At 36.1% G+C, this 27,424-nt stretch overlaps 1 protein-coding gene across 3 annotated transcripts in view; it reads left to right on the plus strand.

The window, feature by feature from the left end:
- LOC112995758 (3',5'-cyclic-AMP phosphodiesterase 4D) overlaps positions 1 to 27,424 on the plus strand; it is a 604,531-nt gene that overhangs the window by 247,063 nt on the left and 330,044 nt on the right. Inside the window, exon 1 of one of the 3 annotated variants that reach the window (XM_064500990.1) lies at positions 2,760 to 3,322. The exons of the other annotated variants lie outside the window; for them this stretch is intronic. Within the exon in view, the coding sequence (XP_064357060.1) occupies positions 3,054 to 3,322 (269 nt within the window). The 5' untranslated portion in view covers positions 2,760 to 3,053. Of the gene's footprint in view, positions 1 to 2,759; positions 3,323 to 27,424 lie in introns of those variants that run through there. 3 annotated transcript variants of the gene reach the window in all.

The raw sequence follows: 27,424 nt of genomic DNA on the forward strand, positions 1-27,424 counted from the left end.
GTGGGGACTGCTTACATTTGTAGACTGCATTATAGACAGTCCAAAGGCTTTCATTTAACCTCATGAGCATGAATTAGCTTGAGGGTTTTCTTAGTACATGTAAGTCCTAGGCACTGACATAAATTAGCTCAAGAGACTGTTAAATCGTTTGGTGTGTGGGACAGTTTATATCAATTAAAAGTGTTGGTCTGCAGTTTTCAGTGCATGAAAATTTTGTTTAGTACTCCCAAACTTTTTTTGGGGGGGAGGAGGAGGTGGTATTGTGTCACAATAAGGTATCTGGGGAGTGGAATGTCGAAGTTCAGATATTAACCCATTAAATAAAGTAAGGAAAAGCATTTCAGTAGCTATTCATGCAAATTGTGCCACTTTATAATGGTTGAGTTCAGTTTTCCTATTAAAAGGCCTTACCCTGCTGTTCTGCACATATTTTATGTTATCTCATTGAATATGTGGCACATCTGCTCAATACCTATTAGCGCATGTCAAGACAATCATTCTTGTGGATTTAGTTTTAATTATTCTTAGGAACGGGGGAAATAAAACTGTCGATCTGTTGACTAATACATTCCTGTTCTATACTCATCCTTCTAATGTAGCACAACTTAGTGTGAGCCTGTGTCCATTGACATCAATGTTAATGGTCTTACTGACTTCATTGATTCATTGATCTCCAAAAAGACTGTCTAGTTTTATAAGGCCACGCCTGTAGTGCTGTCTTAAAACTGTGCTTTAGAATAAACATAAGGTGGCAGTATTTCATAGTATAAAACAACCTAGATTTCATTATACAAACTATATTGTTTGAAAAAAATGACTGAATTCACATGGGATTGGTAGCATTTTTAATAAATAGCAAATAGACTAATAGCGAGAGAAGTAATATTTTTCTTTTTCGTAAAGATCAGATAAGCATTTTTGTATTTTATGCTGCTTATGTTGCCTACCTGTTCCGGGGCAGTGCCATATACACTACTCTTCCAATGGAAAAGAAGTGGAAGCATTTATTATTTTAGTTATGCAGTAATGATTTAATTCTAATTCTTTCTCTGTTCATGATTAACACTTCATTTCTGGTTTAAATCTTGTTCTTAATGAAGCATAATTTAAGCTCTGTTTCTGTAATTTTAATTGTATCTGGGTTTTAGTCCATATTTGGTCAATGTTAGTTTTCACAAGCTGATTAAATCTTGTGTGAAATTTTAGAAAAATATACAGAAACAATGCCCAATGACTTCTGCCTTCTGTAGCACTGTCCAATATTGAGTTAAATTTGTAAATACATTGTTATCAAATTTCATATATGACGTAGTACGGTTAAACTTGTCTACATAATGGGGCTGACACATGATAACAATGTCGTTCTTAATGTAAGTTGACCTTTCAGTTGCAGTTCTGCTCTACTTCTGTCAGAATCATGATGTTCTCGTTCTAATGCTTATCCTGAATTGTGGCTTTGCTGCTAAGTGCAGAGGTGATTCCTGTCTGTTGTGATAGAGGGCTGCTTTTGCAGGATTTCTAGTTTCACCTTAAGACAGAAAACAGAATTTGCCTGTAACACATGGCCCTGTACTTGTGGTCGAGCACCCTTCACCCTATCGAAAGCCTGGACATTGTGTGCTGCTAAAATAAAATTCTTACCCACAAAGGAATGCTGCCTTGTAAGATAAAGTAAAAAAGAAAAATACATTACACAAATGAAAATGATATGTAGCCAATCTCTTTCTATTAAAAAGAAATATCTCATAAGATGGTGATCATTCCTTCTTGTAGGATGAGCAAGAGGAATGGGTATAGCTGAAAAGATTTTGCTGTTGTCATTGCCGTAATAGTGAATGCATTAAGCTTAAGTAAATGTCTGCCTTCCCATCGGTTTCTACAGGTCCTTGTCCACTGTCAGTCAGACATGAAAAAAATGAGTGTTTATACGTATTTCCTCTTCTGAATAGCTGTAGTAAGTTATTCTAATTAAAAAAAAAATACTAGAGGATTGAATGCAAAAGTTTTTTTGGATCAGAAAACTGCAGGAGCAGTATCTTGCTTGCATAATGCCACAAAAAAAAGATATTTCAAAAATGAAATTTAATAGTAAATAAATGTAAGTACTTTTGCTGTCTTATAATTTAAAGGTTCTCTTTTAATATCATTAGATAGTTTGTTTCATCACCAGCTGTGAATAGAAATAAGGCACTTTCCTAACCCAAGTAGTGGTCATGATATGATGATATATGGAATTAAAATATGTCATTGAACAGATATCAGTAGTTAGAGTCTGATTTTGTTTTTTGTGCAGATCTTAGCCTCACATTTGTTTTATATTTCTGGAAAGTGTAAGCTAGGAAGTATAAGTGTTTCCTAAATGCATATGCACAGTGGTTCTGATGAACCTGCCTTTTTTTGAGGCGGAGGGGAAACCTTTACACAATTTGATTGTAGTGGTTGCTTGATATCTTAAGAGATAAAAGTTTGTAATCTTCATTTGTAAATGGGGACCACAAATATAAACACCGAAGATCCTGGAAAAAAACAGAAGAGGATCTTTGACATTCTCTCTTCCTTTCAACCTCCCTGCAGATTCAGGAATAAGCAGACAAAGAATAACTGAACAAATTGAGCATGCATCTGATGTTTAAGCCCTCCTCCAGCACTTTTTATGTACATAACCAGAAGTCACTCAAGCAGCTGCAGCACATTAGTTCCAATAGTTTAACAGGCAGCTTTATAGCTCTGACAAAGACTGTGCTAGGCAGTTTCTTCCTCCCCTGCTCACTTGCTATGATAGCTACTAAGCGATCTTTGGCAACAGGACTGTGAGAGGAGTGGTAATGTTTAATAGGTTTCTGCGGAGGAGTTAGCTTGCTTTTTTCTTTGCAGATCGTTATCCTTACAGAGACGCTGAGGGCAGGGGACACCATGTTGAAAACAGAATAGGCTGAACTGGAGTTGAAGCTCTGCACGCTTCTTTGGAACTGATTTAGAAAGAAAATATTTTAAGCAGTCAAACTAGTATTAGATTGTATTAGATCTTAATAACAAACTTACTTGGGAAAAACATGGCTCAGCAGACAAGTCCAGACACCTTGACTGTTCCTGAAGTGGATAATTCACATTGTCAAAATCCATGGTTAAATGAAGATCTTGTGAAGACCCTGAGGGAAAACCTGTTGCAACATGGAAAACCTAGGACATCTAGGAAGTCTTCATCTGCTTCTCCCCGGTTGTCTCCAGTTATTTCTCCTAGAAATTCTCCGAGGCTTTTACGCAGGATGCTTTTGAATAGCAACATACCAAAACAGCGGCGTTTCACCGTGGCACATACCTGGTAAGCACTGAACAGGTTGTCATGAAATGTCAGGTTTACTTTTCTTTATAGAGCATTGCTGTCAGTGCTTATATTTGTTTCTTTAATCTCAGAGTGACTCTCTTGGGTTGAAAGAGATAGTTTTAATAGTTCTAATTTGTCACTCAAATTAATTTCACATCTGAAGTTTAATATAATATGTTCCAGATGTAAAGTAAGAATACGTATCTGCTTTTTAAAAACTACTTTATATTCTCTGAATTCTTAGGTAATTATCCCTTTTTTCCCCTTCCCCCCAGAAACTCAAACAGGAGTCTTAGGAAGGACTTGTACTTATCTGATTCTGTGCTGTTCAGGCCAGAGTGAGTAGGCAGAGATTTTGGGGTTTTTTTCTTTTTTGGTTAATTTATGGCCCCTCTGCCCCCAAACTCAAAAACAGAAAGTGTAAGTTTGTTTGTTTTTTAACAGAGCTCAAATTAAGAAGGAGAAGATAGAGAAGAATGGATGGGAATAGATATTGTATATGAAATACTGATTTTAATTAAAACAGTCACTAGAATAAATAGAAGAAAGGCAGAAAGGGATCCCTGTGTTAACTGATTCATTTGTCCTACATTTTTGTAACTGGATCATTTCTGAGGTGTATGTTTGTTAGCAAATTAATAAAAGACATTCATTTTGTTACATCCGTCTTCTGTAAAACAGCATGATAATTTCATAACTTATTCTTTTTCAAAATGATATGTATGAGATTTTAACTCAACAGTAAACTCATGTTTGCTTTGATGGTCCTGATATCTTGACGTGCTCTATTCTTTTTTTTTTCTTGTGAGATTTTCCTTAATTTATTTTTCAAAGAAAAATGTTATTTAAAGAAAGGAGGGCAGTAAAAAATGTTCAGTGAAAAGAAGTCATGTATTCTAAGCAGTGAATGGATTTATTTCTATTCAAGTTTATTTGCATTTGAAATTAGATTTATACTGTAGCTATGTGACAGGTATAAACCCTGTATGTGCACTGCGGATTGTGTATGTCTGCCTAAATTGTTAATATGTATATATCTGTAGCTAAAATAGAGCATGCATTTACTGGCAAAATGGTAATATAAATTTAGGGATTAATCGGTGATACAAAAATGAATATGTATGCAGCAGAATAAACAAGAAATGTTAGAGGAGGATGTCTAGGGTAAGCATGTGGGTGCAGTGTTTGGGTACATCACGGAGAAAAAAATGAACCAAAGACAGACATATTAGTTTATGGTGTGTCAAAATGTAATAGCAAAAAATCAAGAGAACTGCTGTTATTCAAAGTACTAATTTTAGACCTGTTTTAGTGAAAGGCTCTCTTCATAGAATACTACTATTATTCTTGAAAAGGATGGGGAAAATGAGTATGCCTTTATACTTAAGGAATATTTGTTTTGAAACCAATGTGCCTGATGACAAGTTGTACATGTAACAGGGAGAACTGAATGAAATTAGGAGATCTCATTTTCACTTCAGAATTACGTCTTTATTGAATAAACTGTATTGTAGTCTGTATATGAGAACATGTAGGATAAAAAATAAATTCAGGCAGAATGGTTTTACGTTGTAAGGTGAAAATACATAGGAATTTGTCAAAAGAATTTACAGAGAAAATTCATACATGATTATGTATGTGTTATAAGTTATTTTAGACAGTTTAGGAAGACAGCAGAAGTAAGTGTACTAAAAGGGACAGTGACGAAGCAAACAAACAGGTTTGGTAAACATTAAAGGGCAAAGGTTGGCACAGTATTAAAAGGTGGAACATTGCTTAATCACCCTTGCTCAAGTAAGCTTCAGAAAGCTTTGAGTTTGGTTAGAGTGCCTTTTTCAGCATCACGTGGAGATTAGGAAGTGTTTATTTTTCTCTGAATGTGTGAAATACTAACCCTGTAAAATACTGATGCTGAACAATTCATACTTAGTTCTAAATGGTTTGTGAGACTGGGTCATCTTAGCAACAGGGTTTTTTTCAGTGAAAAGAGAAGTGGAGAGCTGAGCAGAGAGAGTTAGAATAAGTAACCTGAGAACCTGCAGAGAGGAATTATAGTATTTCAGAAGTGGAGATGGAGGAGCAAAACCAAAAGTCTTAAGTAACAATGTAACCAATCACATTTATGGTCAGATGAAGGGAAGAAGCAGTAGAAGCAGAAGCTCTGTTCTGTGCCTCCAGAATCTATTTGTTGCCAAATCCCATCAAGTCCGTAGCTACTGAGATCTCTTCAGTTGGTTGTCTATTTAGAAGACTGAGATGCCATGTAATAGACAGGTAGTTTCTAGATCCTTTGGCTATGTAGACAGTATAGTGGTCTTAATCTCATGTCCATATAATCTATTTTAAGCAGCTTGCAGGAAGAATGGCTTTTGGAGTATGGAATAGTTCTAAGTTTGTTCCCGAATGTTGTGTTATGGTGGAACTGTGCAGGTTTGAGTGCATATAGATTGTTCCACTGTAGTTATGACACTTCCTGTAAATTCTTGTTTTTCTAATTTAATCTGGTCTATAGTTTAAGAACAGTGGTTGAATTCATTGTGTATGCATCTTGTTTAGTCCATCATTCTTGCATACATAAAAACTTTTAAAGTCATGTGACAAACTTATTCAGACCACTAATGAGTTAAATTGCCATTTGTGTAATATTAAGTCCTCTCTGGCTTTGTAAAATACCACTAGTTTTCTCTGAAAGATTTCTGGAGGTTTTGATAGTGCTGAAAGGAATCAGCAGAAGCCCCAAGTTCTGAAAGCTATTACAAAATGGGTCAGCTGGTACTGTCAGATTGCCATGAAATGCACCAAAATAGTCCGGTTAAGCTTAATAAACACCAATTAAATTGTAGACTGAGTTTGAATTTGTCCAAAACATCGTGGGCCTTGCAGTCAAAGCATCAATGCAAGCTTTTCATTAGGCCCAGAGATCTGGCCCAGTAATGGAATAGGATGCAAAACTGTTGATCCCCAAATGAATGCACTTTATCAGGTGCCTACTATATGTCCTGTCACATGATTAAAGAAGGTTACATTTTTAGTCATATGGCAGGAATATTCAGTACTGCATGTATGGCCTGGTTGTGAGCTGTTAAAATGCTTTCTTTTTTGTTATATGATGAGGTACTTAATCATATGATGCGATGTTCATAGACATCCATCTAGAGTGGGGAGATGGTATATTATGTAAAAGGCATGTGACTACTTGTGATTAAAAAAAAAAAGTTGATGCAGTATGCAAGCCTCAAGTCTTCTGTAAGAAGACTTATGATCCACCTTTCCAGAAAAGTTGAACTGTTGTGTTTTATGAAAGCTACATCATGCATAAAAATTGTCATGAAAATTAGGCACAAATTGGGCACCTACTAGGAGTGCTTAAAAAAACTGGTGGAGGCACTTATTTAAATCTGTGTTTTCTATACCAGTTTTATTCAGGAATGCATGACTTGAACAATGGATATTTCTTTGGTTTTGTTTTTATTTGGTTTTTGTTTTATTGCACTGTGTTCAGAAAGAGGGTTATATAACTTTAAGTTTGCTTACAAGACTGTAACAAAACTTCTTGATATTTGTTTCAACTCAGAGTTCATCACTGGCCATTAGCCTTGACATTTTATGCGAGTCCTTCTCCCCTTCCCTTTCCTCTCTATCCCCTTCTCCTCCTGCCACTTAGAGATGAGAGAGGCTTTCAGATTGCTGCTGTTAGGTTTGTAGTAGAGGGAAAAGACTGTGCATTAACAGTGAGTTGAAATAAAAAGGCGTTAATATTGGAGTTACATAGGATCTTGATTTATGACAGAAGTTTCTGAATAACTTCATTTCAGAGCTGTGTAGTAGCTGGTCTTGCCTATAAATGTGAAACCAAAACTAATAATTCATCTTGAACTTTAGACTGAATCTTATCAGTCTATGATAGGAAACCAGCATAACAGCTGAAGAGAACAAAGCCTTTCAACGCTGCGTGGTCAGGACTTCAAATACACTTTGATAGAAACAACTCAGCTTCCTCCAAAATCTGCATTATATCGACTTATTGCTTACAACAAAAATAACTGTAGTGCTTTAAGATATATTCAATAAAATGATGCTGCAGCTCACGTTACAGTTGGCCATGGCCAACATAAATTAACTTTTCTGATGTGTGTTTGACAGATCCAGTTCCCTTATTCTCCTGGCTGCCTCTCTGTATGCCTTCCTAAACAGCCTGTCCCCCAGCTCTGTTTTGCACAGGAGGTTGTTAGGGTGGGGGTAGGTCCTGGGTTATGAGACAGCTCCCCAGCCGTGTGAACAGCTAATCTGTGGCACATGCATAAAAGTCTGTGGAAAGACATTTAGACACTGCATCATACAATTTTAGTAACTCATGAGGGAAGTCAGCTTTCTTTTATTCTCCATGAAAAACTCCTTCCTGCAGGAAAGGAAAGAGAAACATGCATAAATATTTGGAGCAGGATAGTAAGGCCGCTGCCACGTAGCAAATAAATTGCGTCTGTTTAATAGAAAATAAAAGGTCAGGGCATACATGTGCTCTTTTTAGTATTTGTTGCCTTAATATTTCCCTGTGAACACAAAATGTCCAGTCAGTTTTCCTGTTGTAGATAATTTTAGACAGAATATTTGATGCCTCTGATTTTTTTGATGTGTTCAGATACAGCTAGTAGTGATACGTGGCATTCTTTAATATGATTAAAAACTGGGTTTGTTATAATTCACGATTTAATTACTATCCTTCTATTTTCATATCCCTGCCCCCTCTTCCTCTTTTGGGGCTCATTTATTACTTTTTAATGTTTTGTGTTTTATGTTTTTGCTCTTTAGACTTGTTTTTAACATGAGCTCCCAAACCTAAACTTTTACTATAGTTACTGACTGTAAGAATACAAGTATGTACCCAGTTATATACAGTACTTTCCTCTGAATTCAACCAGCCTTTGTCCCCACCCATAGTAAATATTTTTACATTGACTTTGGCACTCAGATACGAAAATGATAGATGCCTTAGAAATAGTTTAGGCAGATACAGGCAGGGTGTGCCACTGTGAGTTTAGGAATGCAACTGACATAAGGGTATTGATAAACTCAGGTCTGTGTTTATTTTGTATTGCACAATATCTTTTTATGCACTTTCAGCACTAATTACAAAAAAACAACAAAATCTTAAGCTATCAGTCATAAATAGGCTGCTATTCCACAGCTTAACTTCTTGATGTGGTTCTACATTGCTGGATTCACACTATTGCAAAGCAATACTAAACTATACCAAACTGAAATTGTAGACTTTTTCTCACTACACCTTCTTCCAATTTTCAAAATACATTTTCTTCAAAAACCTTTAATGCATATCTATGTTTTCTTCACTCTGTGCTTCTCGGGGATCTAAGTAACTACAGTTTGCTGTATGAAAAGCATTCCAAAAGGAAGCTCCATCAAAGCAAAGAGGGATGATAACTATGCTAAGAACATTAAGAAAGGGTTTGTAAACAATGTATACTCTATACTAACAACTAACAGGTTCTAGAGAATCATGCAGAGTAGTTCAAACTTCAGTGGAAAAAGCTTTTAGTATTATAAATGAATATTTCAAAGAGCAGCCAGATTGCAGCATATTTTCCTGATTTAATGAGATGCATGTACTCATGAGATTAAAGGCAATGTTTAATCAGGTTACAGATGCAACAAAATTTAATTAACAATAATGTCCTTTTGGAACTGTTAAAATCAAATGTACAGCTTTGGAAGGGAAGATTATTTGAATATGGTGAGGATCAGAGTTGGACATTTGCAGATGAGACCTCACTTGTTTCTGTTGAATTAAGAAAATAAAGGCTTTTTTTGTCTCAAAAATCTGATTTAGCTGAGTGTCACCTACAACATGCTTGTTTTTAACACCCCAGTTTTATTCATACTTGATAAATCAGCTGTCCAAATATCAATGAAAAATTTAAGCAAGATATCACCTGCCATATTACAGAGCACTCTCTTCTAGGGCTTCTCAGATTTTATAGATTGGGTTGCCATACTCCTTTTCTGGAATTGTTTGGTATCCACTGTTCTTGTATTTTAATGATATACATAAAATATGCATAAATTATTCCCAGGAAATAATTTAATTGCCAGTATTCTTGGAGAAATGTATTCCAAATATATAGGTTAACTCAATCCACAAATCCATTCTTTTCTTAAAATTTTTTAAGGCAAATGCTGATATGTATGTGTATATACAAATAGGAAACAGGCTTGCAAAGACAGTATGCATATATGTGTATGTTTGTGTCTGGGTATGTATATGCCTCTGTTCATGGAGCAGAGGCAAGGAATGAGCTAGGGGGACATGATACTGTCTAATATTTGGAGAGTTGCTTGCAATATGCTGAGGATGTTGCCTAATGGTGTTTACTACTGATGACTTCATTTACTAGAGAGAAAATAATACTGTTTCTCCACAGCTCAAAGCCGAGCAGGGAGAGATGAGGGCAGAGTCCATCTTGCCCTAAAGAAGGAAGAGGCAAAGCTTCTGCATAGTGCTGTCCCAGAGGGGGATCATATGTTAGAGCAGAGCTCCTGGTATCAGCAAGAAACCCCCCAAACTTCTTCATAATGATCAGTGAGCTATCAAAGTCTTTGTTGTACAAACCAGCAATAAATATAATAAAAACAAATAAATGAGTAAGCAAGAAAAATGTGAAGCAGAAAGAAGAGTAAGTTTGTTCTGATAGATCTGCTAGTACCAGATCACCTTAATTCTAGTTTCTGATTTGAACCAGATATTCCATTTTCTTTTAGAGCAGGAACAGTTGATCTGTCTTGACCTGTCCTTGAAAAGGAAAATGTATGTCAACCATTTTCACTACGTCCTTTTGTCTTGTGGATGACCTTCTTGCCTCGTAGCTCATTGTTTTTCATGGCCTGTTCTGCGTTGGACAGAGTTTAGTAGAAATTCTGGATAACTCAGGAGAAATGGAACCGAGTTTCTCTAGTTCTGCCTTTGTTTAGTAATGACCTCATAAAAACAAAGAACTGCTTTGCAAGAGCGCCTTTGCATCTACAAACTTTGATTATATGTATTATAGTATTATATTGCATGCTATTATCTGCAATCATAAATTCTGTTTGATTTCCTTAAGTTTCTTTTCTTTGTTTTCTTTTTAATGAGTTACAAAAAGCTTCAGTAGTTTTTGTAGAGCAGTTTTATTAACTTACACCCTAACATCTTAGGAAGCCTATTAGGCTCAAATAATCTTCCATGTTGTTTCTTGCTGGGTCACTCTGATTGCATTTTACAAACTGCTTGTTATCTTCACTTCTATTTTGCATGTGTGAATTCCTGTTTGTTTTTCATTTGGTAACACATGGTATTTGTTTTTACCCAAGCCTTAACAGTCTTATCTAGGTTTGTTCTGCAGTTTTCCCCATTTTCAATGCTTTCATTCAAGTTGAAATTGGTTTCCTAGTAGCAGTTTTCTCTGTTTTGGATCGCAACACTGTGCTGTAATTTGGGCTTAAATGAAGGATTTCACAGGTATGCTATACCCACGTATATTTGACTTCAGAGTTTCAAATCTATTATAAAAGCTTCAGAAGTTTCTTTCCCTTTTTATTTCTCATAGGAATTTGTATCTCTTAGTAGGCACATTTCTTCTGGGAATACATATTCTTACAACTCTAGCTCAGCCTGACAATTAGCTGGCTTTTCCTTTCTTATCAGAGAGCTTCAGCTTCTTTGGGATTTGTAGTTGCTATTCTATTCTCTCTTTCTACATTTCTTCTGTTTCTCAATGAACTCTTTGTTCATACTTTTGTTTCCTCTGGTCCCAAGTACTGTTTTTGCACTGGTGGTCAAGGGCAACGCGGAGTTTAAACATTGTAAGAGTCTGTTACAACAGGTAAGCTAACGTTAAGTGAGAAAGCAAAGAGAGAGGGATCTAGGCATCTCCCTCTGTCAGGCTGCCAGTCCCACAAAGAGCAACTGTTACCCACAGCCAGCAAGTTGTACCTTGCTGAAGTGCTACCTGCCACCTGTCTTCTGACTTACTGGAACAGTGTGGCAAACTGGTGCTAACTTGAAGGCTTACCTCTGTTCTGATCTGGTCTTAGGACCAGCCTCTAGCTGGGGCAAGTAACTGGTACTTAGTGGGGCTCTGTCTGCAGTAGAAATGGTCACTCGGTCACGATGGAATGTACTGCCAGATCCTTCCTTCCACTCATGCCCAACTGATGTCTATTCTTGGTCACTGGGAGGTAATAATGGCATCTCCCCTCACTGCAAAATTTTAGGGAATAGGCTTATAAAACATCTACTGTTTTATACTTTATGAATCAGTACATTTAATACATTTCCAGTGGGTTGACTTCACCTTTTGTAAATCCTGAAAATTCAGCAAGCAGCTGTACATTCTTTCTCCATTAGAGATGGCATGACACTACTTCATCTTCTTTTTTGATAGTCATGCATTCCCCTCTTAGGAAACATTCAGTATTTTATCTCCTTTATTTTCAGTAGTTTAGCCTTCAATAAGTCTCAGAATTCAGTTCTTAAAAAGAGCACGTACAGAATTGATGTCCAAAAAAAAAAAAAAAAAAAGCTTCGTGCATGGCTATGGAGAAGTACAAGAGAAGGGCATACTCTGTTTCATTCTTTATTTTTATAAAGAAACATTTGTGATCATGTATTACATCTATGTGATAATGATTTAATTGCAGTCATTACCTACTTTCCTTTCAGATTGTCCTTTCCTTAGACAGTGATCATATCTATTCCATGTTCTTCAATGTTCCAAATATATCAGCACACAGTAAATAGTGTTATAACAGATAAAACTAATGGATCAGGATTTCAGTGTGACAGGTGCTCCACAGGTATACTCCTGACAAAAAGGTCGATTACTGTAAACTAGTATTCAGAGATTTTTATGGGCAATGGATTGTTCAAGATTGTTCATGGAATACTTGAAGGTGTAATAATGTCTGGGAATGCATGATATATAATTAAATGTACAATTAAATATATTAGTTTTATGAGCCAGACTAATTTTAGCTGGAATATCCAGGAGCTTTCATAGTGTTCTTTAAAGAATGAATTTGTTTTGGGGATTATCTCTTGGTACTGTTACCTTGATAATTATGAACTTTATTGTATATGAATTAATTGTTTGAATATTGCCTATATATTTTATTGTGATTGTGTGATAAATCTGCATTGGCTGAGCCTGAAAAAAAATAATTGTCAGAACAAGTAGCAGCAGCTTGCTAGAGGACTCTCCACAAGATGTTTTTAAGAATATTCTGCCTATATATCTACTTCAAGACTCCAACTTGTCTGAAATTAAGATAAGACAGCAAATAGGTTTTATCTAGAATAGATTTTAGAAGTAACATACATGGGATTTTCCAGCTTGATCTGAGCAGTATAAGTTTCCATATTAAGTCAAAGGAAAAGTAGATATTTATGATGTGGCATTTTAATATCACAACAGTTTGCCAGTTACATTCAAATAATTAGTTGATTTAGTTGAACATAACCATAAATACAAATTGTAGAAGACACTTAGGTACAATCACAGATAACATATGTTGTTTTCTTTTGGGGATGGCATGGTTTGCTGAAAGATGAATCTGGAGAGCTAGCTATTGTATTTTCAGTCTTGTCAAAGTCTTGCTGCACAGCTGTAAGAACCTTTAAAACCTGCTCTACTTACTTTCATCAGTACAACCATAAGCTACCAGATCTAAGTTATCTGAAAATATCACCTATCTATTGGACTTATTCATTATTTTACACATTCACATGACAGATTTAATTCTCAAAGAGTTAATTACAATCTTAGCATGTAGCATATTACATAATCAAAAAAAAATAATGACATATAAATGCATGCTGTCAGGGGAAATAGATTAGGTCACATAATTAACAGTAGAAATTCAGCAAGATCACAAAACATATATTAATTAAAAAGCCTAAGAACTGAGCTCACAATGAGCTCTACCGAGCACGCACAAAAAATAATTTACTTCAGAAGAAATATTTGAAACTTAAACTATCATGTTTCTCCAAGTAAGTAATGCTGTTTTTAGAAGAATGCAATGTATGTGAGAGCTAGTTGGATAACCCAGCTAGTAAAGGATTATTTGAGAACAATTTTTTGCTTAGTGCGATAACTGTGGTTCGGAAACTTGCATGCAGTTCTCCTGTGGGTTAAATATAGTTGTTGGTGGTCATTGTATGAAATACATGTTTCAGAGAGAATTGTTGTCCCCTTGATCACATGATAATTTGTGACATCTGGAGTCACTAGTGTAGAAGCAGCTATGACAACACAGAGCCTTTGGCCTTTCACCAGGAATGACTTGCTGAGCTTGTCTTTCATTTTCCGTATATTCTCAGAGCTGTCTTGTTCTCCAGACTACATGCTGCATTTAATTACAGATTCACCTCTAGAGAGACCCTACACATATAGAAAAATATTTTGTGTCTTGTGGCTGTGCCACAAGCTGCTACTTGCATGCCCCAAGTGCAAAGATCATCATCAGTCAAAAATAAATAAAAGAAATTTATTAGGGCATAAAAGCCTTTCAACAATGTCATCAATTGGTGTGATATACACAATTGAAACATCATTATTAAAAGATATAAAGAAGGTAAAGACAGGTGAAAGGCACAAAGCAGTTTTGGTCTGTAAAATTTGTTTTGATTATCTTTGTTAGATGTAGGTTTGTGTTACACACTGGAACTGTTTAATAGTTGCTTTTTCCATCCACACCCTTTTGGCATTAAAAGGTTATGTTTCAGATCTCATAGAGGGAGTTTAAACAGAAAATAAACAATAAAGACTTTGAAAGCGAAGTCCTGACGTTATGAGGTGACCCTGTTTCTTCACCAACAGAGCCGTATATGGTAGCTTATGTAAAAATCTTGTGCTTAAACTTTTCTGAGGTAGGCTTCATGAGCTTTCCTGTGAAAAGACTACTTCCACTATTATTAGTAAGCAGTATGTATATCTAACCGAGCTCTATATCTAACTCACCTCTAATGAGGTGAGGCGAGTCAAGCTTATTTTCTCAATAAGTCTGGACTTCCCTGCTCTCTCCCCTCTGGGTTAACTGGTCTGCCAAGATGCGCCTTTGTTCTAGATGTTCAGCTCCTAGAGCACCTCAGAGGAATCACAGCTTGGCACAAAATCATTAAAAAAACCCTGTGGCTGCTGCTACCTTTTAGTCATCAGCAGCATTAATATTGGAGGCTTAGGAGGGCTGGAGAAAAGCAGGTTTCATAATGTTGGGGCTTATCTTCCCTATGAAAGTCATCTAATCAAAACCCACTACAACTATGAGTCGCTTTGTCTTCTCAAAGACTGCCCTTGGTATATTGACAGATAGAGTGTAGTAGAGGTCAAGCACAATATAATAAGTGGCCATCCAATTTCAGATTAATTTAACTGGCACACCATTATTTGCTTAAGTCCAGCCAGTCTAAAAAAAAAAAAAAAAGAGAGAGAGAGAGAGAGAGAGAAATAAGGATTGTTTCTCTGGCAAGATTCTCTTCTGCATGCTCTTTGCCACCAGTGGCAAATGAATTTCTCAGTAGTTCCCTAGTAAACTCAATAGCTCTTATAACTGTGTCAGGACAAGTATGTGATTTACAGTATGTAGGGATTTTGGTACTAATTTGAAGTTATTTTAGCTTTTCAGGAGCTTTGTTGACTGTAAAATAATAGTAGTTAAATCCTACTGGAATGCGATTTTAGAACAGTGAATGATGAAAATATCAGTAGCAGGTTTAAAATAAAATGTGATGTGGCTTAAAAATACTTCTAGCAGTGTAAAAAATAAAATTACTATACAAAAATTGATATTGCTGAATAACTGATTTCCCTGTTTGCTACCACAAAATAAAAGTCCACCTTTGCTCTAAAAAGAATAACATGATATTGCTTAAGCTGGCCGCTTCTGATTCACTCCTGAGTAGAAATCTTTGGGTGAGGGTCAGGAAGGACTCCTGTAAAACCTGTTCTTTCCCCCTTCATCTATTTGAACAGAGCATTATGTTCTAACATATAATTATTAATTTCTTATTATTCAATTGCTTTTGAACAGGAAACAGATTTAAATGAGTTCACCAACATAGTGAGGGATGAACTTCAGGTACTTCCAAATTTTTCATGATGAATTGTATGGTTTTAACATTTGAAAAAGATTTTGTTGCATAAATATATATTCTATAGAGCAGCACTTTAATCAGTATACAGATGTCCCTTCTAAATCAATCTTTATGCATATATCATAGTGTTGTTGCTGTAAGGTCACATTGGGGGAAAAAATGAAAGACAGTTACGCATTTATTTTGCTCTTTTGAAATAAATGCGTAATTGTTGTGTGATTGCTGTGTGCAGCAGTCTGCCATCTCCAGAGAATGAGTTTCTCCAGCTCAGAGAGGAGGTATGTGCATAAGCAGAATATAAACTAATAACTTCTGCCTGCAGTAATAACAGGCAAATAAGTATTACAGTCATTGAGTTTTGTAAGCAAATTCAAGTAATGCAACATATAGTCCTGTGGCTATAGAATGAGATTGGGTCCAAATACTCTGGAATTTTAATCCAAACTCTGCTATCATCTCCCATTCTGTGGCTTTAACAAACTTGTTTAAACTATATTCTTGTAATTTCTAAGTACATCAAACTCTTGTGAGATAAATATTACAATGTTCTATTTAGTTAATATTTTTCCAGTACTTTCCAGATAGGAAGTGCTATCATTGTTTGCTGATCAAGAGAATGTTCGCTCTTCATCTTCTAAATATTAAATGTTCATTCATGCTTTTTAGTTATGTCAACATTTGAGATATTGTAGAAATCTAAGAAAACACTGTCCTAGCTTTGAACATTTTAACTGAAGCAAAAAACAAATCAATACCAGCTTTAGGGGTGTTTTTCCGTACAATTTTAAAAGTATGCACTGGTTTATAGCAAAAACCTGGAAAATTAATATAAGTGAGTATGACTGAAATCAACTTAGTTCTGAAGCACCTCTGCATTTAAAAGCTAATATCTATAACCTTTAGTTCTTTGATTTTATTTCTGATAACTTTTCCTTCTTTTTAGTACACTCAGCATAAGGAAGCTTAGCATGGCATACATCCTTGGGATTTTCCTACTCTCCAGGTCAGTTAGGGTTATATAACAGAACAGCAAAGGAAGACACAGTTGGAGATGAAAGAAATGGGTATTTGGAAGAAATCTTTCCTTATCATTCATGTGCATCTAATGGGTCATGTGGAATAGCAGTCCTAACTACAGTTCCCAAATACAACTGTGGTTATACTTGGGAGTACACAGGGACTGCTGTTTTCTGTTCAGTCCTGGAGGCATTAACTATATCAGTGGTGCAATACAGACAAAGTGAAATGATCTTGCTTATACTTTTCTTCATCAGCTTATGCTATGATATAGTACAAATAAGGATTCATTTCTCCTTCTGACAGAAAAGTGCCGAGATGGAGGCTTTATCAGTTCCATGGTAATCTTCCCTGACATTCCCTAGAATTATTTGGTTCTGCCATACAGCCATGTAGTAGAGCATACAGTTTTTAATTTGTTTTATTGCTTGCTTTCTGAGCTATGTAATAATATTAAAAAAGTACTACACCAAGGATCTTTTGTGTATTTTATTGTTATATTAGCCAAAATGTGAAGTTCCAAAACTGGGGGGGGGGGGAAGAAGTAGAAGGTATCAGCATCCATTTAATACTAGAAGAAATCAATAAAATGATTTTGTTCAGGGTAACCATATAAAAATTGAATGTGAAATGTTTTTTATATGGCAAAGAACTTCATCACTTTTTCCATAGCAACAATTCATCTCAAGTGCAGAAAATCTGTCAACAGCTCTACTTAATATGTCAGTGTTTTTAACCACAGAAAAAGACTTGAGGTTATATGACGCAGTCATATTGTATAAAAGTTTTCTGTGCATATTGGCATCTGAAATTCTCACAGGAGCTGAGGCAACATTTAGTGACAGAATATTTCCCCTAGTACAAATTAGTAAATTCAGAACAGTAAACACAAATCACTTTGGATGTTTTGCAAGCATTTATATTTCTAAAGTTTTATTAATGTAATAATATGAGATAACTGATTTTGTGGAGAGAGATTTTTTGTGACATGAACTTCAACTATACTGATAGCTTTTCTATCCATATGTCCTGTTGCTTTAAAAAAAAGTAAGTACCAGTTCAAAATTTTTTTTTGTTCTAAATCAGGGATGTCACACTCTGAGGTGCTTCATGTTTTACACAAATGTTTTCAGTTGACCCTAGATCTAAAATCCAGTATCAGCTGACTCATTTGGAAACAAAGGGGGCTTCCTTTCTGTCCCCAGAGAGATGGGGATGAGAGGCCTTGAACCTAGATGGGAGTGGGCTGGCAGCTGTCACACCGTCGCAAACATCTTCGGGCCCATCTGTAGGACCTTGGGAAAATGGTGAAGAGTGAGAGCCTGGTGTTTTTCTCTGTGTTATACTGAGGCAGGAACCACTTGTTTTTGAAAAAACAGCGGAGGTGTCAGACAGAGAGAAGCCAATTCATTTGCTTAACATCTATCTTCATTTTGTTTTTTCATGAAAATTAGCAGTACCCAGTTTCTGACAGTGGAAAGTTTTGCTTGGATGACTTGACTAGGACCACGTGCAAACTACATAAATTTTCTGAAAATGAGCAAATACTAGCTCCTCACTAGCCAGAGCCAAGTCAGCTCTGCTCCTTAGTTGTAGCAGCTGAGGGCCAAACCCAAACTAATATATCTTGCTTGTCATCAGGCTTATCAGCTCTGGCATGTGCTGCACTAACCTTGACTACGCAGTGCAGAGCTCGGTTGTGGTTGTGTCTGGCTCACTGAGGCAGCAGGCAGTGCAAAAGAGGACCTACCTTCAGAAGGTGTAGGCTTCTCTGGGGTAGAGACAGGGCTGAAACAAAATTCTTTGGAGTAGCGTTTCTCTGTCTTAAATACAAAGCTTTTGTTCATTATACAGTTTCCAGCATCTGTGGCACACAGGAAGGACAAATTATGGCTGCTTGGACAAACTGAATTCTACCATTCTTAATGCTTGAGGAATTGATTTAAAAATCTTAATATCCTTTTCTGTGGCAATTTCAGATTTTTTTTTAAAGGAAAACAAAATCTCATGAAATTTTGCCGTTTCTTCTTCATTACTCCTCTGCAGGTGTAGGTATGCTGCATAGGCCTTCGATATTTATATTGAGTGATTCGACAGGGAGATATGTGAACTTTCTAGTATTGTGATGAAGGATTCACATAATACTTGACTGAGATGGCGCATTAACCCAGCCAGGAAGTACTGGCAGATGCTTAATAGGCAACATCGCAAAAATTACCCATTTGTATGCATTTGTGGGGGTATATTTTCCAGGTGACTTAACTGGAAGAGCTATTATGACTGGTTTGAGTCTAAAATTGTTGCTTTGAAATTTTGCAATTTTTAAGGGATGACATTTTATTTTCTCTGTTAAACACCATGAAGAAGCATTATAATTACATATTAGTTTTCATATAGTCCTATAGCAAGCGATATAAATTTGATAATATTTCTGGTGTAGCATAAAATGTCATTTTAGTTGAACAATTTATTTTCTTCAATGGTGAAGGCAAATAAATTTCTGGACTCACACACACTAGAGTGTGCTCAGTCACATCTCAGAAAAACTTTTCCTTAGGTACATACAAAATCTTCTTTGGATGCTAAATGTAGTTTTAAATTGAGCTAGTTATGATAAGCAAAAGCTTGTTTCTGAAAATGCATTTCATTGCTATAGTTTCTGTGGTGCTGGTGGAATTGCCCCACACAGTCAGGGAGGAAGCTAAGTTACTCAGAATCATGTTGCCCACACAGCTCTTAATGATGGCCAGACATAGGCAAAAGGGAAGCAGAAGAAAATGTCTGTATTCATCAGGGTAGAGAATATGGATTGTATCCAGTAATGGACCCTCTCTTCTGTACTTCCAGTGGCTCATGAATGTCCGTGTATGAGGACTACAGATCTGAACCCAAAAGTCAGATAATAAATATGAAAAAATATTAAGGTAATAGTCCTGCGTTTCTTTATATACTCTCTCACATTTTCATTAATTTTAATTTTACATTGTTTCTTGCTTATATATTTTCTATATGCACCGCTGTGGCAATTAATCTGCGCTCGTCAGTGATGCACTGCTTTCAAAGAAAGGTCTTTCCCACCAGTGCCAAGTTATTGTGTAGTTAAGAGGTTAAGACTAATGTGGCAAAGTAAACAGTTTCTTTGTAGTCTGATGCCTCTTGCATATTGGAAGGGCTCTAAGATTTCTGAGACCTTCATGTGCCCTAGTTCTGCAACTGTATGCCTCTCAGAAGACCCTTGAATTTTGTGCAGAGCCCACACTGAAACTGAATAAACAAATGGTTCCGTTTCTACGGCTCTTAAAACAAGAGCAAGTGGGGAAGAAAAAGAAAGTAAAAGGAAAGGTCCTTATTCCGATAGTTTTTACACTGATACGAAAAGCACAAAATATTTTTATTTCAGTGCAAAGTGGTCATACTTGTATAGTGTCACAGAAATATTTAACAATAAAAAATTCAAGCTGGGGCAATGCAAATCTTACAGTACTGTGATCCAGAGAGATTCTTCAGAAGGTGAAATGTTTTGAAATTATTAATTTCACTGTGAGGAAAAGAGGAAACTTTTAGAGTAGCAACAGGTTTTAAAGGCAGTAGAAGTTAAACTTAACAGAGTCAAATTAGATTTTAGAACTTGAATATATTTCAAATTTCTTTGCTCCAGCACTCTGAGGGAAAAAAAAAAGTATAAAATTAATGTAATACTGGCCTTTTTCTTAATTTAAAAAATGTGGGTTCTTTTTTTAACTTTATTATATTTTAAAGGTAGCTTTGCTGAAAGAGATGATAATGAATTAATTTTGCCAAGAGTATTATTTTGCGAATAATCTTTTCCATATCCTAAGTCCAGCAGAAATGTAAATGTTTTCTCAAATGTAGATTACAAACAAACAAAATCCTGTGGACAATTATTGTTGCCAGCGTTTGAGGACATGATGGAGAAATGAACTTATATTGACTAAAATAGTAAAAAAAAAAATTCAGATTAGGTAAATAAAGGAAATCTGTTGTTGCTGTTGTTGAACTGATTCTTAATGTGAGAATATTTTAATATATATCAAAATTACACTGTCATATTGCTGTACCTCTTTAAAATTTACTTTTTTCATTTATTATAACAATCCATTCATTTAGAAACTGACAATCCAGTTATAAAAATAATTCAGTTCAGAAAAGCGTGATCCATCTGTCCTTGTTTCTGACAAACTATACTCAAAATGCAGAGATATTATCAGCAGTTTTATTTTATTTGGGGAGAGAAAAAATGTATAGGATTAAGAGCAAAATGGCAAAATAAAGAATTCCCTTGCAAACTGGTTCTTCTCAGACATAGGCTAGTGTGTAAATAATACACCAGCAAGATTTTGCTGTTCCTTCAGCTGTGCTGCTTACAGTAGTTAGGCACCAAAGATGCCGGAGAAAGACCAGGTCTGAACACGTAGGCTCTAGGTGTGGGTGGCACGATGTCAGGAAAGTCGGTTGGCTGTTGCGTTTGCTCAGGTTAGAGATGACTTTGAGGCCAAATGTAAGGTGTGCCACCACGCCGGTGGCTCCGAACGACCTGCTCTCGAGAGCTGAGCTCAGAGTTCAGCATGCTGGAGGAACAAATTGCCTACATGTAATGACTGTTACCATAAATCAGGAGTATTTAATTAGCGAGAGGAAACAGGAGTGTTGTTTGTTCTTTTCTAATACAATTTTATACATTAATACACTCATTTATCTCTGTAGTGACACTGAAAACCTGTTGCAGTTGGGTAGGAGTTTCTAGTCTACTATAGTTAATAGCAACACGGTTAAATTTGCAGATCTGCAACAGTAAAGGTTTGTTAGAAGATTCTGGGTGCCTATGGTGGAGATTGATACGTGCAGTATAGTGAGCATGAACACTCTAGAAAGTAAATCAAAATTAACAAGATATTGATTATAACCAACTACTAATTAAGTCATTTTCTCTGAATTCTCATTTATAATTTAAATAGATTTAATTCATTTTTTTGTTTTTTGTTTTTTCGTTTTTCACTTTGGAGGTCAATTTGACCAAATAAAGTAAGACTACTTTAATTCAGAATGTGAATCTACATTGCTATTTTATATAATTCAGCTAAGCACATTAACTAATATCTTCAGTGAAACAGTCACTGCTCAATGCATTAGATCCCCTCTGCCAAAATTCTAATTCATCTCTATTCTCTGATTTATCAGGATCAAATAAGGAATAAGTTCCAGGACATGATTTTTTATCATTTGACTTTTCTTTCAGGTTAGTAATAGATTTTTACTGTGGGACTTTCTCCAAGGAGTGAATGGACTGATTACACTGACAAACAATATTTTAGGACAAAGATGTTCTTCATACACAGTACCTAGAAAGGGGGGAAAAAAGCAGCTTGGAATACATGAGATGGAAGAAATAGAAATGATTAAAAAAAAAACCCAAACCCCAGATAGTAATCATTAGTTGTAACACCTTTTGGAACAATGAACAGAATGCTGTGCGTGCATTACACTTTTCTGTGTTGCCTGGATACTGCAGTGAGATTGCCTCGTTCATTTGCGGCTTGTCCCAGCTCCCCCCTGCTGCAGTGCGTTTGACACGCCAGAACAGCGTAGATGCCGAGATGAACAGAGCTTATGAGGGGAACAATCTTAAAGCCATTTACTGAATATTTTTTGTAAAGTGTGATTAGTGCTACTACATGTCAGTAAAATTTAAGACTGTAGAGAAAACATGAAAGGACTTTTCAGTATAGTAATTAAGGCTATTTGAGGTCTGTTTAATCAGTAATGTATTTTCAATATATACAAACATAGAGCTAGCTTCATAATTCAAAACAGCAATTGCTAATATCTTATCTGGATAACCCATACGCTGCATGCCTGGCAAATGTAGGTATGTTATAATGCCATTTGCTAAAGTCAAAAATATCACACGTCTTGGGCTGTTAAATATTTGCAAGAGTTATAATTTACAATATATATAAAAACAATAGTAGCCTTAATCGTTTGAGGGATATGGGAATGCTGTATAGTTTACTGGAAAATGGCTATTTTTTATTGTGTCAAGTATTCTAAGAAAGAAAAAATATTGATACATTGGTAATACAAAGGATAAAAATAAAGCTCTAGGAATCATTGTAGGTAGTCCCTGAAAATATCAACTCCGTGCTAAGTGGAATCAAAAAAATATTCAGAGTGCTAAAAGTTTTAGGAATAGTGAGTGAAACAAGGAGCAATGAGATAGACTATGATTTCTGAGTTTGGAAAAGGGGCTGAAGATATGATAAAATATATAAAATTATGAATAGCATACAAAATATGAGTAACAAACAATCATTCACTATTTCTCATGTAAGACCAAGGTCACTCAATGAAATGGCCAGGCAGTAGGTTGCAAACAACGTATTTTTTCACAGAAGACATAGTAAGTTGTTTATTTGGATGCTAAGGTATATATGAGTTCAAAGGATAGTTAGATAAAATCCTAGAAGAAAAGTCCTTTAAGATCTATTAAACACACCGATTCAACCATGATTGCCATACTTTGACAGAAAATGTTGGGAGAAATATCATTCTGTACTCAAAGTGTGTTCTTTTTACTTTTATCCTAAGCATCTGCTAGTGTCTTCTGTCAGAGAGAGAAAGGGAAAAATCTGATTAGGGGAACCTTTGGGCCAACCCAGGGTGGTTGTCGATGTGTGCGTGTGACCAGAGCGAGGTGGCTGTACAGGTGTAGCCAACCAATGCAACCTGAGGCATTCCAAAATGGAAAAAAAATGTTTTTCAAAGTGCTGTTATGATTTCAGGGCTCTCAATTTGGGATGAAATGGTTCGGCAGTATTTAAACGTGGAATATGACTGTATCAGAGCAAAGAAATCCATCCTATCTTGCCTTCATTTTAATGCTTTTCAGGAATCAATAGCAGTCCCCTTAAAGGCTTCATCTGTTCACCTGAAGTGCCTAAGTTATTTGCATATATTCTGAATTTTGTTTATCTGTCTGCCTGTCTAAAATGTTAGACAGTTTTGCATCAGCCTCAAATTCTGTTGAGTCAGTAACATTGCCTGCCCCAGGAGAACACTGACTCATTCTTCCTCTTTTGAAGGACTTTGCTCTTGTCTTCACTGCAAAAAAGGTCATGTCTTACGACCTTTTTAAAGCATAACAACATTTGGCTCTTTGGTGACTTGATTGCTTCGATTTGATTCATTGATTTCACCTGGTTTGATTTGATTACCTGAATGTGCCTGCATGTTTCTTTATGTTTTTAAGAGAGAGAATTTAGTAGAGGTTTGGGGGAAAAAAACCTGTTCAACACAGCTGAGACTTGGGAATTTCTTATTCATGTTTTATTGCTAAAATCAATCTCATTTGATTTATTAGAAAATAAATTAAGTAATCATGCAGTCCCTTTCACCTAGATTAATTTTTTGTCATTGTATAATTGCAGAGCAGAAATTTTACAGGAATATTATTCCATTGCTTTTAATTTGGGGGATGTGGGATTATTACACTTCCTTTGTTCAATGTTCAATAAATATAATTAAGAAAGAATTATATTTCTGATAGGGTATGGCACACTGCTGTCTTTTTTTCCTCCTATAAATGGTTTTCTTGTGGAATAATGTAAAATCTGCTGCTGTTTTCAACAGTGTTTTGGCTCTGTATGTGTGTGACATGCATCAGTAATGTGGAAGGCAGAGAAGGGGGGTTTTACTCCTAAAGGACCAGGGAGCAGGGAGGCAGTGGCATGCTGTCAGTTAGCAATACCATTCCCAGGAATTTCGGAAAGCATTTCAGCTGATTGGAGACCAGTAGAGATTTTCTCTGATCACCTTCTGTTTGTTTTTAATGTTTCTTTTATTGAAAAGATTTTCATTGCCTGTTTTCTCTCTTTAAAGCGTATTTTTGGGTAGTGTTATAATTCAAGGCTTAGTCAATTTTAGGAGGCACAAAAGTAATACTTTACATCTCTTTTGTATTTTCTATAGGATTTTAAGGATGAACAATGAAAATGAGTTCGCTCACTGATCAAATATCTACTTTCATCTGGAAGGATTTCAGGTGTTTTTGTGTATACATATATACATCTGCCTTCTAATTAAAAATATAATTTTTAACAATTAAGTTGCATATTCTCTGTTAATATTTTATGCATATTTGGCAGTTTATTGAGCAAAATAAGTATCTTCACCTATCTGCCTACAGCTGGCTTAGCATATATGCTAGGTATGTCATTATAAAGGAAATTAGACCAGAGCTTGGGAACTGAAAGGAGAAAGCATAAAATAAATCAGTGTTCATTAAGATTTTTGCATAAATTGTCCAGCTGATTTTAGGAATTCATAAAACTGTAGCTTTGTACCTATATATAAATGATATGTGTTCACTGAAAGTTAGCTTGAATGAGTGGCAAGATGAAATGGGAGTAGCTGCTGCATACCCTCTTTAGTACATATTGAGTACGTCAAGTAGGATATTGTAAGTTAGGAGATCTTGAAAAAATAAGAGGGCTACACATCAAAAAATTATTAACAGACGAGAATGTTTACATTAGGAATTGATTAAAAATTAACAACTGATGAGCTGTTATAACTTCAGCTCATGTTATAGTGTAAAGTACTGTATGAATTTGCAGCATGTCCTCTGCTTTCCATGTACTTGCTGTTGATGCCCCATGCACCAGTACCATAATGCCAAGGTTTTAAATTTATTCACACAATACAAAGCTATATAGCAGTATTTAAGCACTAAATATCTGTGATACTAGTCTTGTGCTGTGCTTTGCGCAACTTTGTGGAAGTTGGTCTGGCTCTGTCCCACTCTGGCACTGCTCCCACGTGGCCTGCTCTGAGAGCGGCTGCTTGCCTCAGCTGTCTACTCAAGCTGTAGAGAGAGGAATGTCCTAGAGGTGAGCCTCACTCCTGTTGCCCTGCTGACAGTGTTTTTCCTTCTTCTGAGAAGTGCATGTGAGCAGAGCAGAGCTGCAGCCGTCTGTAAGTTCAGGTGAAAGAGAAGCAAGAATGGGAAATTCTAGTTGGGGCTGAAGGAAGGGGAGGGGGTTGCGGCAATTCTCATTGCATCTCGCATTGCAGAGCTGACGTCTTTCTGAGTATGTGCTATCTCTCATTGAGATCATGTTGGCAGAGGAACAGGTTAGTACAACAGAAGGAAGCTTTCATAGATTTACACCCCTTGGTAAAAGTGTGATTGTGTTGGGGAAGCCTAGGTATTGTGGAATGTTTAAAGAAATGTCACCTGTCCTGAGAGCACTCAAAGAGCAAAACCCACAGAGCAGTAGTTCTGTAGAAGCTTGTTACCCCAGGGAGACTGGTGTGTGTTTCAAAACCTTGTAGTAACCCCCCCTCCGCACACACACACCCCTCTGCTTTGGCAGCCTGAGCCCCAGTGGAGCTCGAACTGTAGCATCTCCATCCTGGCACGCAGAAGCCTCACAGGACCTTGACTTCTGGGACTGTGCATGGAAGTTCAGAGCAAAGTTCAAGTTGTTTTCTCATAGCAGTGGTAATACTGCTTCTGGCATTTGGAAAATGAGTGCAAGACAATGACTCAGTAAAACTGATACAAGAAAGAAAAAGTTGCCTGTTTCTGTTCTCACAATGGCCCAAAACAGGGGAAGCAGGTAAGCAGAAGAAACTCCTCAGCTTTGGGGTTCAGCCCGCTTACCTGAGCTTGTATGTGAGGTCCTGCCTGCCCAAAGGTGACTTTTCTATGGAGTAGTCTCATGTGGTGTACCACGTGGCTTACCATGACCACTGGTGCCGAAAGCAAAGAAAATACAGTACAGAGGTAGTTTCAGTTTTGCTGAGCAACAGTGTTCCAGCACCCTGTTATAACAAGTGAGTCATGATACAATGTAGATTGTAATTACAGCTTTTAAAGGAAGTTCAACTGTGACTTGGATTTATTCACAAAATTAGTGCCTATTATTAGCAGAACAAAAGCTTTAAGAAAATCTAGATAATCCATTATTGTGATTAATCATTCTACTATGATATTCAATGAAAGATAAAATACCTTGCTAACTTGCAATATTCATTTCTCTCTAAGTGTACATTGTACTGAAGTATTTTGTTGTATGACAGTCGCAGTTAGGCTCTAAGACAGTAAATGCTTTCCTGTGCGTAATTCTGTTTAACGAGAAACATTCTTGTTTTAGAACCTATTTCAAGTGTCAAGCTTTCAAGAAAAAAAAAAATTAAATAAAAAACAAACTTTCTTTTTATGTGCAAAACAAGATTTTTTTAACTAACATGCCTGTCCTAATAAGCAGGAAATATCAATTCTACCAGATTCTACATTTTAAAAAGTCCATACGTAATGTGTGGTTTGTAGACTTTATTCACACATATGCATATGAGATGTTCCTCAAAACATGTCTCCTATAACAACAAAGGAACCCATGACAGTAGGAAGAAGAAACTTCACAGTAGCTATCCACACCTTATGCCATGTATGACTTCCTTTGCTACATATGACATAGATGTTCTGTCTCAGATACTGGCTCTAAAGATTGTCTCCACCAACAGGATGTTGCAGTATTTCAGTTTCAGCATTCTTGTTTGAGACTACTACTAAGTGTAACAGTGTACATGTAAGTTCAGTTATTGAAAAGTTCTTTTTGTTTCTTTATTGAAAAGATTTATTCTTCAACATGTGAATAGTCCTATCAACCTGAACTGGACCTCAACTGAACTTACATGTTTAGTACCTGCCCCTTTCAAGCCATTATGATATTAGCTTTTACCTTTGTAAACATTAACCTAATATAAATCATGGGTGAATATATGTTTATGAATGTCATCCTACTCCATATCTTTGCATATCTGAAAATCTCTCAAATGTGTGATCATGGGAGATACAATGGAAATAACAGAGAATAAGTAATGCAAGTACAATGAAGAAAGAAACAACTGCATAT

The sequence above is a fragment of the Dromaius novaehollandiae genome, chromosome W (genome assembly GCF_036370855.1).
Source record: "Dromaius novaehollandiae isolate bDroNov1 chromosome W, bDroNov1.hap1, whole genome shotgun sequence".
NCBI classification, from domain to species: domain Eukaryota; kingdom Metazoa; phylum Chordata; class Aves; order Casuariiformes; family Dromaiidae; genus Dromaius; species Dromaius novaehollandiae.